The following is a 13,245-nucleotide window of genomic DNA, read 5'->3' as shown; positions in this document are numbered from 1 at the left end:
CTGGCCGGTAAAACCAAGGCCCCTGTGCCCAGAGGCAATCCCGCTGGACAGGGGGGAGGGAGTGGAGTAAGCCCTCACCTCCTCTTGTCGAGACCTCTCCGTCTTTCCGAGCAAAGAATCTGCTCCTCCAATGCCCTCACCTGGGCTGTGGCTGTGAAGTCTCTTGAGTCAGCACCCACCTATGAGAAAGGCAGCACTCACAGTAGTGAGAAACCAAAGAGGCCATTTGTCACTACCAGGAAAGGCCACACAACCAGGCACATGCCCTGCCTTTTACCCACCCAGCACCCTGTCCATAGGGCTAGCTAGGGTCTACCTTAGGGAGTGACTTATATGTAGTAAAATGGGAGTTCCAGGCCTGGCAAGTAAATTTAGATGCCAGGTCCCTCTGGGAGTAAACTGTGCATGTCGGCCCTGTGGTAGAAGGCCTGAGGCAGGTTTGAAAGACTACTTATGTGGGTGATGCAAGCTGCACTGCAGGCCCAATAGTATCATTTAATTTACAGGCCCTGGGTATAAGGATACCATTGTACAAGGGACTTACAGGTAAATTAAATGTGCCAAAATTAGGTGTAAGCCGATCATACCAAATTTAGAAGGGACAGCACATACACGTTAGCCCTGGTCAGCAGTGATAAAGTGCTCAAAGTCCTATTGCCAACAAAAAGAGGACAGAAAAATAGCAGGAAGAAGGCAAAAAGTTTGGGGATGACCGTGTAAAAAGGGCAAGGTCCAACATTTGCTTTTAGTTACGGTTTGTAGAGCCATACTCCATGAATAGAAGTAGTTACATCCTTAATACTGAATTTGGAAGAGCATGACAGAAACTGCATGATAGACATAAGAACGCCAAACTACAAAAACAGGAAATACTTTGAATCTTAGTTGAGACGGTTCTCACCTTCCCAAAAAAGGTCAGAAATATGTGATACTGCTACCCACTGGCAGTGTGTTTGGATGTAACAAAGTTTAATAAACAAAGGATACTGCTAAAATGTATCTGCAATGACAGGGCATCACAGTACCACCAAGGCATAGCAATTAATTTGTACACAGATACTGTACCTCCTACAACTAGACAAGCTATACACAAAATGTCATAACGCTTGCTCAGTGATCTGCTATAGTTCTAAGAAGCATTATCTCCTCTAAAGTCACACCTGGTAACAAAGAGAATTTTACCACATAAATTGTATAAATGGTCCACCATGCTACAAATATGCAGTAATTAAAAACTAATAAAAACTAATATCACAACACAAAAAATGTTGGCTTTGTCATTAGCAAAGAACAGGTTTCTATTTACACATCTGAAATTGCACAAATCTGGCCAACATAAAAGGCTGCAATGGTCTCAGGTCAGATACCACTGCACTTCTTACAGTATAAATGTTGTACTAGCTTTACTCCTGTGTGACCACGAAAGTCTAATGTTCGGATTCTACTATACAGATACTAGAAGCCCATTAGCGCCATTATGCAGGTGCTGGACGTGTGGGTATTATGATTGGTTTACACCCCTGTACAAAAACTGGAAGCCAAGAATATTACTAATCTATCTATCTTGGTACACAAAAGATGGGTATTCATATGGCCTCCCGACTGGTGGGAGACCACACAGATTTCAAGATAAGCCTCCCACACCCCAATCACCTTATTGTGCTTTTGTCGCTTCACGGAGTCGAGTTTTCTGTGGATTTCCTTGCTGACGGCTGCCTGTGGTGTCAGTTGATCAATTATTTTGTTTATGTGCATCAGAGAGGTAGTGCATGACCTGAAAAAGACAGCAGTTGTTAAGTCATACTACAAATTGTACAACAACCCCTTTGTGAATGTAGTTCTATTTATTTAACTACTTCTGGTACTGTGATATCAGAAACACCAGTACATTTGTAGGCAGAGCATGGTAAACACAGTTAGCAATAACCAGACACTAAACTACAGCATGACTTTCAGCATATCGGTTTCCAAAACAGGCTGCCAGACTCTGCGCCTCAAGTAAGAACACAGACTATAACATTTAGAAACAGGTCGGTCACATGGCATAATGAGCAAAGTAATAGCTGCATAGCCAATCCCCAAGTCAAATTTTAGAGTAAGGGCCCATTGCACTCTGATGCAGAGGACACCCAAGTCTTACTTAGAATGAGGATGGAAGGTGAACTTTTGTAGTGAGGAAGAGAAAACAGTATTATGGAAGGAGTGTGAAGCCCACTTCAAACGAAGAATTTCAGATACAAACTGTAGTTACACATGAATGTATACGCTAAACATGGATCTGCTTTAACACAGTCCTGTGGTATAGATTCTGGTCTGCATATTTGTTAACTACATGAAGCGGGATGCGAGGCTGTACATTGCAGTCTGAGCTCACTTTTCATATGGACTAAGCTCCTAAGTCACAGGAATCCAACAGATGGCCCCGTCAAGCTTCTGCAGTATGTCGTACACTTCATTCCCACTTACAAAAAAACCAATATGCATGAAAGAAATGAGATGTCACGTATAATATCCTCAAACATGTCATGGTACATTTTCTATAACCATACATTGCTTCTTGCCTTGCACAACTACGCATTACTAAACCCTTGTACAGGCAAACTAGGTACAATTATACAAATGTATGAAGAAAAGTAAACCACTGTTAATGACAGGATACATTCCATGCCATTGTTTAATCTGGTCTCTGCCTTTTCAACATCACCTGTTCAATCAGAGTACTATATATCGACCTCTCCAAGCTGTATAAACCCCAGCTGCAGTTTATTGCCGAGGCCCAAAAACTCAAAATGTACGAGATGTTGCATTTAGAGGAAGCCTGGGCTTTCCAGCAGGTGAGGCTGATCTGTGATTTTTCTGGATCAGGACAAGACAAACTGCATATTGTAAGCTCCTGTTTCATTGGCAAACACAGGCACAAAAAAATAAAGAGAAAGAAACACGACCAGCGTAATTACGGGAAGATCAGTTTGATTCATGCATTCCTTCGGGGCAGTCCATTTAGGGTTAACTGGAGCAAAACTATTTGCTAGTGTGTAGGTGGCCTTTGTAATGGATTTTTTGTCTTTCGAGGTTTAAAGTATTACAAGGAGGAATACATTTATGTATCGAACTTAAGTAACTGAAGAAGAAGAAACAGTATCATGGCCATAGAAATTAACATTTGATATACTGCATTCAAATTGGAGTAGTTCCTTCAACCTTCATACTGCCACATCAAATTAACAATCACAATAGGAAAACTCCGAGCCACTGAAGCATTTCCAAAGCAAATTAGAATAAGAAATTAGAAACAATATAGGTATTTTACTGTGAAAATTCTAAGATTAAGGAAAATAATATTTAAGAATTTGAACACGGACCCCTATCTGTCAGAAACACAGCAACATTGCAACAATTTAAAACTTTACTATCCCGGATACAATCAGGCCCCTCTTGTGGAATCAGCCACGTTGACTGATTTTTCCACACTCCATGCAATCTTTTATCTACATTTTCGTACTGTTCAGTGTAAAACACTCCTATTTCTTCATGTAAGATCCAGTGCGAAACAAACATAAAAATATTTAAGGTTTTGAAACTTCAAACTCATCTCAGGAAAAGTTTCAATGCATGTAGATCTTTGATCCTTGGCAAGGAAAGATGCAATCCGAAACGAGTTCTTTATGAGCATAGTCTCACTGGATAACCAAAAATCACAATGAACCTACAGGCATTCACACGGGGCACTTTCAAATATGGCTCGTCTCCAATAGACAGGATGCTGCTGCAGCCTGGCAACAAAAAGAGCATAGGAGGGTTGTGAAAACAGGCACTCTTATTAACACGGATATTCAGGCCATGCCCCAGAAGTTGATTCCAGAGTGGAACTCACTACCTAAGTTAACTCATTTACCCTTCTTTGGAAATAAGTCGTGTCAGCTCCTCTAAAGTAGACTGTGATTTATGATTGTACTGAATACTGAGCCATTATGTTGCATGAGTAGAGAAGCAATCAAGTCCCTTAATAACAGAAGTCCATTACAGGCTCACCAACTCACACTGTTATGGAGGTGACAGCACAAGGTTGTTACAGACAGAGAAAAGGAATGTCTGGTCTCGTCAAAAGCCTACTTTCATATTTATGGTTATTGTGGGACCTAGATCACCGCAGCATATAGCAACCTGGTTCCTCCTAATAAGTGGCATCTGTCATGGGCGGTTTGCTCTGTTTTTATTTTTAACAAATCCGTCTTGGGATTTGAAACCAAGGTAACAACAGACCGAAGTGAAAACATGGCTGGATGCACTACACCTCAGCTGGGGATACAGGATGGTTGTTTCAATCAGATCTTTTGCCTGTACTATCAAGTTTGGTATCCAGCATGCGCCTTCCACCTGGGTTTCAAATACGTTAAGGCGTTAGAGGTCCCATGAGATGTTCACGGGTATTGCTCTAGCCTCATGCTGGTGACAGACATTCTTAAATTTTTGTCTGTTTTCCGGTCATTGATGACATCCCATTCACTTTATCCATCTCAAAACTATCAAATAGAAATCCTGTTCTTTTCTGAATCTTCAGACCATACACTGCTTCCTCCTAGTTTAAATTGTTTGCCCTACTTTTTTTTTTTTTTACTTTTGCATGCCCCTGCAGCATGCATGCCACTTTTGATTCTTTGCTTTTATTCTAAAACCATAATCTCCCGGTACCTTGCTACTTCCTGAACCAACTCCACATTATTCTGAAGATCCACAGTGTTTTCACTTATTGTACCACTGAAGTGTTGATTCTCGCACTTGTCTTGCTTAGAGTATTGCTGTTTTTTCTACCTCCATATAATGTTTAATTGAGTGTTTGGTCTTTTTTCATACACTCCGTCCCATGATCCAACCAGCAATTCCTTACTGGTTTCCTCTTACGACTGTTCAACATTTTCCTTATTCACGCCCAAACTATAAAATAGCCTTCTTCTTTCGGTCTAGTCTTCCCATACCCTGCATTTCTTTGGCTTCTGTTTAAACAACTTTTTATTTAGACTAACTCTTTAATCAAATATTTCATTGTAATATCGCTTCTTGTTTTATAATCATCATTTCAACAAAAGCTCTTTAAGCTTTGATCTGAATGTGGCCTTTATAAAACACAAGACTAATTCATCAATATAAAACATATAAATATCAATAAAACTAGGATATGTAAGCTAGGTAATTATAACAAATCCTATTACAAGTTTCAAATATTAGCAGTTAGGCTTTGCCCTTATGTATCCATAACATTTCTTAATTACTTAGGAACACAAACAGCGTTGTGAACTGTGGTTTTTCACAAGTTCAAAAAAAAAAAAAAAAAAGTCTGGGCGAAGCAGAAACAATCCTTTATAGAGGCAAAGCCTCACATGGAGATCAAAACACATTGACTTCTTTAATGCAGCTTCTCCAAGCAAATATTAAATCATGAATTTATTTAACAGATTCATTTAGAACTTTTCTGTGCATTTGCGGCTCAGGAAACAACTAGCCACTGCACGCACATGAAGTTGTGGACGTTTTTGTAGGGGGTCTGGCTGCTGCTAGACAGCTATTTCAGCAATATTGCCTTAATGACACCGTCCACACAACTCAGCCTAGCCAGAAGGGAAATCTCCACAAAACCTAAAACACAGAGCGCAAAATACTGCACCCAACCATGAACCTCTGGAGTGCCTAAAAGGTATAGATATGGCTTGGTCTTACCGTAACTCTTCTTGAAGTGTCTGTGCCTCCTTCTTGGCCTCAGCAGCTTTTGCAGCTTTGCTGGCTTCATTGATAGCTTCATCCACTTGCTGCAGCACACCTTGTTCCAGGACATCATGGTCATACACATCCACACCCAAGCCCTCGAGCTCCGAGGCCTGGGCACTACGCTCTACCGCCTGGATCTGCTGACGGTCAATGCGCACCAAGGACTGTCCCTTCCGGGGACCCTCAAGGGCTGCAGTACATGCAGAGGTTCTAGCGTTGGAAGCATCCAATAAATATATGGGCCCATTTGGAAGGTCAGAAGAATCCGCCATCGTTCCATTAGTCTCTCGTGAATCTTTCTCACTGGTCCAGCTTCCATGGTCACAGCTTGATGCACTGGGTCCGGGTGGTTCCTCCACTGAATCTGTATATGACAATGCTTCTCCAGGCATCCTGCGCCAAGAGAAATAATGTGGTAATAAATGTGAGAGACAAGTAGGAGATTCTCAAATCCATAGCCACAACCACGGAAAACCATAATCATATGGTAAAGGCCCAATCTGTCATATCACCCTACAGCCACACAAGACAGACATATAAAACCATTAAATAAAAAATCCACATAGTCACACCAATGTCACAACCACACTGTCTCCCATACATACAGACTAACAAAACGAGGACCTACACAAGAAGACATTTACTGACCCACAACCGTGCTAAACAAGCAAAACAATCACCGAAAAGAAAGGCAGAGAGGACGACACAAACATGAAACTAGATGCTAATAAATGAATCTATAGCTGGCTAGAACACAGGCAACTACATACTTTAGAGCAAGCTAAAACAGCCATGATTTGATTAGCTGAAAGCAAGCAAAGATGACTGCTGCGGCACAAAATCGGAACCACACTAACCTGCTGTTAATAACATACGAAGGCAAACCCAAAAAGGCTCCTTCTTCACTTCCACTCTTGGTAATACATGACACCAGGCCTACAAGCACTTCACTGACTACCTGTAGCTAGACAAGCAATGTTCAAGGCACTTTGTACTGCCCATAGACCCTCCGGGGAAAAAGGACAGCAGTATCTACAAAAAGCAAAAACAAGCATTGGCAAAGCCAATGGGTCCCCTTTAGCGAGAGTTAGAGCTAGTGGCGTTGTAAATGTCAATGTCTTTTAAGCATGTGTTATGAGTGGAATTGATGTATGTGGTCTGTAGTGGAATTAAGTGGGCTGGACTGGAATTGTTATTCGTGAACTTGTGTGGTGTGGAGAGGATTTGTGTAGTGGAATTATGTGGAATGGTATGCAGAGGAATTATGTGGATAATAGTTATGTGGAGTGACATTGTGTGTTATGGAGTGTAATTATGCAGAATGGTATTTTGTGTTATGGAGTGGTATGTAGTGGAGTTCGATTATATGGTGAGCTTTTGAATTTTGTGGCATAGCTGGGTGTGTGCAAAGGCACTTTTCTCTCTAATGTGACCGAAAAAAGGGAGAAAGAGGCTTGAAGTCACCACTGGTGCATATTTTAACAAGCAGCACCATGCAAAAACAAAAGAAATGTGCGCGGCCGCCATGCTTAAACAGAGAGGAGCTTGAATTCACCATTGGTGCTTACGTTTATTTCAGCAAGTTCAATTTTAGATTGTAAACAAAAAAAGAAAGTGCAGTCTAACGTGCGCACGGAAAATTAATTTAAAAAAAAAGGAACATTCAGAAAAAAACACGGGCAGCTTGGAAGGAAACATTCAGAAAACAAGGCCTGAAAAGCAACTAAAAAAACAGCCCACACACCAACTGAAATAGCCAAAAGCGCAAGAACGCAAGTAATAGTTTGCTGCTCCGTAGGTGTGAACAAAGGCCAGAAGGAGGGAAAATAAACTAAGATTAGCCACACAAAAAATGCAAGCTTTTTTTAAAAAAGAAAACACGAACAAATGAATGAGGGGCGGGATGTCAGCTCATACAGTAGATACAGCATGCCTCGAAAAGGCAGCGCATGTGCTGCCTAGGCAAGACCTAATGAATGTAATATCAACAAAATAGGTCATTGTACTTTAGGCTTGTACCATGGATTGTTATACCGCCCTACTATAACAAATTGATAAAAATCACTGCTTCATCAGAACAAGCTGCCAAGCACGGCAACTCACTGCCATCCACGAGTCAAAGCATCCCAAGAACATTTACAGTTCAGAAGAGAAGAAAAAACATGGCTGTTTCCAAGATAACGACAGTTCCATAACACTGATAAAGGACCAGGATAATAGTCTCTACTTCAAGTACAAGCTACAGTCCACAGATATATAGCAGCACGAAAAGCACACTAACAATGCCTTATGTCCAAGTAAGTTACGAAGGGCCGACCTGTGTTGAGCCTAGGTATCGTATTTTAAATTCACACGTAACCCACCTGGCCCTCACTAATACTTTGCGGTCGTGAAGCAGACTGTAATTCCCCCATACTGCTTGGCCCTCTTACACTCACTTAAGATTGAACCTCTATGGGTCATATCTGTCACCCACTACTGTACCAGTCCATAGCAACAAACCACCCACCCGTATTATAACAAGCAAACTAAAGGTGCTGAGATATGCCACATACTGCTGGTCCCTGGAAGGCTCCAATTTAGTCCACTACTGTAGGTAACAACTATGTACTAAGATCACTTATTGACATCTCACAACGATATTGACACAATGGATGACTCTAACAAAGTGCATCCTAGATTTACTGAATACCTCTCCCTCCAAACAGTGCCTACTCAAAGCCACAAACTTAAATAGAAATCTCAGAACTGACACCACTTTAGTGTAAACAACTTAATGGACCGTGAGCATAAAAAAACCACTGGGAGCTGAGAAAACACGCCAGCTTACCAGAAACTATAAACCGCACACTTTATGTTGCAGACTTCTTCACCCACCTACTGATAAGCATTGAACTCCACAATGCGGTCACCACGCACGACAAGTAAACACCCCCAAACAGGATAAAAAACACCTTTCCAAACACACATGCTCTACACAGTATCGTGCTACCCACGTAGGCAAGCGCTGTTACGACACACAAAGGGGTAGTAAGCGCGATATGAATATTACAATACATTACGCCTTACCACAGCACCCCATTGCCAAGGACAGAAATAATAAACTGAACTAAAGACAAAAATCGACAAATACCAAAAATTACTGCAACATCCACGAGAACACGAATACCACAACACACTACTGTAAAGCTATACATACCTAACTGACAGCGGCAAAAGACCTTGAAAACTAGCCAAAGCAATAATCAAACTCTTACATAACCAATGTTACACAATCACGTAACAAGAAACACATGCATATACAAAAATCAACCTCATCACAGTAATAAGACATTAACCATTTCCCATAGTGGAAAGCGCGATCAAAGTAGGCAGACGTGACTACCTGTCCGATACTTAAATGAACCGTCTGTAACTCTGCTAATGCCCGTTGTCCGTTGTTAATGACTTACAGGATACTGTCTGTGTATAGTTTCAGTACTTCCGGGTCGCAAAGCATCCAATCCCCTAGCAGATCGTATTCTGTGAGTCAGCGACAAGATGGATACACTCGAGATGTATAACGAGACCTGCTATTAGAGGATTGTCAGCAACTCATCAAATCACACTGCCCGGCACACAGTTTCCATGCGCTCATTGGCTGCGGGGGTCCCACGTGCCTCTGCGATATTATATATATATACACATTGCCAACATTTTCTTACCTACTGTACACGCAGTTTGAGGTGGTTGATATTTGTTGGGTGGGCATAAGGATGGTCTAATTTGAGTTAGTCACGGCTTGTGTGTGGGGAATCAGCTTGACCTGCGTGGCGATATTGCCCAGGCATGCCTAGGTATGACTTTTCTTGATACAGGAATGCGAGGGTGGCGCAGAGTGCAGCGAGCGATGGTTGCACCCTAGAGATGGTGTCCCCGGGCGGACGAGGGTAGTGCATATGCATGTCGGAGGAGGGTAGGGTGACCATATTATAAGAACCGAAAACCGGGACGGTCCCAGTCATCGAATTAGGGCTACATGGTGGCTTTAATCACGGACGCGAGAGGACTGTAATTCCGGTTTCCTTAGCATTTTAGAATACCTAGTCCTTTATTATAAGGGCAAAACAAGATTATAAGTACCTGAAAGCAAATGAAAAATATGCCCACAGAAACCTGAACCTTCAACTCTACTGCATGTTTACCTGACCCTCAAAAACTGGGACATGTATTTATTGAAATACATTTGTAGGGATGCCGGGACTTTCAGGGCAAATCCTGGACATCTGCTCACCCCAGGCATGGGGCTGGTAGTATGGGGGAGAACATGCTGCCAGCGTGACCTGAAGTGATTGCTTTGGCTCTTCTTGCAGTCCCGGCCTGTCAGGTACGGTGAGGCTTGAACAAGTTGGTAACGGCCCTCTCTGGCAGCTCGCGAGCTACCATGCAACACGAGAGTGTATTTGATCCTAGGTGTCTGGAAGATTGTACAAATCTGTCAGCAGATGTGTAACTAGTGAGACTGTACGAACCTTCATGCCTCCCTCATATCAGCAGATAGTATTGTAATTGCATTTATACAGCGCATACTACCCCTGACGAGATGCTTAAACCTTTAATGGGAAGTAGCACACTACTAAAAAAAAAAAAAAAATAGGTTAATTGTTTTCAGATCAAGCTTACCAATGCCTCATTGTGGGTTTACCAATATCTCCCTAGGACTTACAGCCTGCTCGTTGTTTACTATTGGTTAGCTTTTGTTGTTACTCCCATTTGCTTGCTTCTATCTTTTGTTTGCCCATCTGCAGCACATAACCTCTTTGCCATTGTAATATGCTGTTTGTTAATTGGATTCTCTGTTCTGTTTGACATTACTATACTATATCACATAACTATTATGATTCTTGAAACACATTCACGTGCCATGACAGCGTCGGCAAACATTCGAAGTTCAAGAGTCTTTCTCCTGCTGGCAGTTGCCTGCGAACTCTCGTCTTGTATGGATGCTTGCTGATGCTGTAGTGGGTCCTCTACTTCAGGAATAAACTTACTTGGAAAATTTCTCCTGATCTGAGGCTCTGTCATTTTGGAGAACGCGTTCACTTTCATACATTTTATGGTAGCAGGAGTGGGGCGTGCATTCTTCTTTGCCAGACGGATAAAGCCATTTGCGGGGACCCACCAACTTCGACGTCTTGTCTTGGCTGTTTAAAATCACAGAGCTGGTTACTTGTTCCAGCCTTCAGGGAAAGAAGAAGAACCTTTTCCCTTGTTGCCTGTTGTGCGAGGGGAGCATTATACTTGGCCATCACACGAGTGGTACGATACGTTGCTAGGATACCCCAAAGGTGCGCCGCCAGGACACCTTTTATGTGCAAGTAGTGCATCTTATTGACACGTTGCCAGGATACTTATTAAGGGGGCGTGGCCTGGATGCTCTGGACGTGCAAGGAGTACGCTTGTTTACGCGTTGCCTAGATACTTTTCTAGCGCGTGTGCCAGCGCGCATGAGATGTGTTCGCAATTGGGATACCCTGCGACGTGAACAGTGATCCTGCCGACACAGTTCCTCGTCATGCTGTTTCCCCAGCGTGTAACCAACCTACTTGGAGGAAAATTACTTTACCAGATTTTTGCTTCTAGTGTTTTTGTTTCCCGTTTTCTTCTCTTGTACATTGTGACAACGTTACAACGCATGTGGACATTCGTCATTGAGCAACTTTGTCCATAATCTTTTGCAAGGGAATTATTGGTATTTGTGTTTACATGCTATAACGTTTGCTACATCCGGTTTGTGTACTTGGTATTCATGACGTCATTACAAGGTGTTGTCCAGCCTCCGCCTTTTTTACAACTGAGTGGTTAAGAATTTTCGAGAATTATCTCACAGCAATCGATGCCATCAACTTCTCGTCAGTCAGAAAAATGGCCCTGTTGTTTAACCACTTGGGTGTAGCAGGTCAGCGGGTTTTTGATAATCTGCCACCTGTTTCTGCGCCCCGCATTGAAGAATCTGAGTGGAATGTGTATGTGGAGGGTAAAGCAACATTGATGATGCAATATTCAGATGAACCCAGTGTGTTGTTGGAGAGATTCAATTTTGCTATGTGTAAGCCGTCTGCCGAAGAATCTGTTGATGAATATGTTGCTATGTTGTGTGTACTGGCATCTAAATGTGATTTTGGTGGCAATGTAGATGTATACATAAGGGATCAGTTTGTTTTTTATTGCTTCTTGAAGAAAATTCAAGAGCAGCTACTAGCTTGTCGCAACCCGACGTTAGCTGAGACTATCGATATCGCTAAAAGTATCGAAAGGTCCATAGTCTCTTCTAAGGTATTGTCAAATCATAGCTCCCACCTGGAGGTCAGCTGTGTTTCCAAAGAAAGTGCGATTTGCGCTATTAGTGACCAATCACAAAAAACTTTAAAAACAATCAGGGGCAAAGCACGTCAATTTGTTACAGATGTGTCTCGTATAATCACATCGGGAATAGTCCGTTGTGCCCAGCTGTAGGCAAAAGTGTTTGAAGTGTCGCAGAACAGGACATTTTCCAAAAAAGTGCAGAGCCAGTAGGTTCAATCCTGGTTCAGGCAATAATTTGTCTAAAGTACAAGTTAGTAATGTTTATACTAAGGATTCAGAAGAGGATGTCTTAGAGTGTACGGGCAGACTGGCTAATGTAGTTTTGACTGTGGACATACCCAATCACTCTACTGTAGAAACTAATATGGGATGTGTCAAGGTACCCATGTGTGAGGCTGTGATAGATGGGAAACAAGTAATCGTCATGTCTGATTCTGGAGCTCCAGTAACCAAATTAGCAGATAGAACTTTTTCTTCCTTGTGGTCCGAATCTAATGTTTTGGAATGTCCTGATATAAATCCCAAAGCGTTTTCAGATCAGGACATAGATTTGTTAGGATTTTTCTGGTCAGATTTAGGAATTTTAGGTAGACATGTGCACACTAAAGTGTATGTAGCAGTAAATGGGAGAGACATCGTGGGCTGGAGAGACTTAGCCAAGCTGGGAATTATTTTACGTCCTGGTCATGACATACCTATTGTGCTAGCGGATGTGCCGAATGATTCCAGTTCTGTTTTGTCAGTGCTGCCTTCTGAGTCCGTGTTGGAAGAGTTGAAAACTCAGTTCTCTAAAGTATTTCTTGATAAGGTAGGTAATGTTCAAGGATTTGAACATTGCATTAAGCTCAAGAAAGGAGCCATACCCATTGTTCACAAGGTTAGACCAGTTCCTTTGAGAATCAGACACAATTTGAAGGAATTATTGGACAAACTGGTTTCTGAGGGGATAATCACACCTACAGACTCATCTGAATGGGGTTCGCCCATCATTCTTACAAAAAAAAAAACATCTGGGGATCTTAGGCTGTGTGTGGACTTAAGATCACTTAATAGGAACATTTTAGTCGACTGTCAGCCTCTTCCCAACATACAGGAGATGGTCACAAGTGTGGGTAACTCAAAGTTCTTCTCAACCAT

General features: G+C 42.1%; 1 protein-coding gene across 3 annotated transcripts in view; it reads right to left on the bottom strand.

The window, feature by feature from the left end:
• Positions 1 to 10,956, bottom strand: part of ERCC6 (ERCC excision repair 6, chromatin remodeling factor) — a 208,535-nt gene extending 197,579 nt beyond the window's left edge. The window contains exons 1-3 of one of the 3 annotated variants that reach the window (XM_069240869.1): positions 10,794 to 10,956; positions 5,716 to 6,156; positions 1,654 to 1,774 (exon numbers count right to left, since the gene is read on the bottom strand). In XM_069240869.1, coding sequence (XP_069096970.1) covers positions 1,654 to 1,774; positions 5,716 to 6,156; positions 10,794 to 10,855 — 624 coding nt within the window. In that variant the 5' untranslated portion in view covers positions 10,856 to 10,956. Of the gene's footprint in view, positions 1 to 1,653; positions 1,775 to 5,715; positions 6,157 to 9,148; positions 9,270 to 10,793 lie in introns of those variants that run through there. The other 2 variants (XM_069240870.1, XM_069240871.1) reach the window with 2 other exon arrangements.
• Positions 10,957 to 13,245: the final 2,289 nt, after the last annotated feature.

Source organism: Pleurodeles waltl, chromosome 6 (genome assembly GCF_031143425.1).
Source record: "Pleurodeles waltl isolate 20211129_DDA chromosome 6, aPleWal1.hap1.20221129, whole genome shotgun sequence".
Classification (NCBI taxonomy): Eukaryota; Metazoa; Chordata; class Amphibia; order Caudata; family Salamandridae; genus Pleurodeles; species Pleurodeles waltl.
This window is presented reverse-complemented; position numbering and strand designations above follow the sequence as displayed.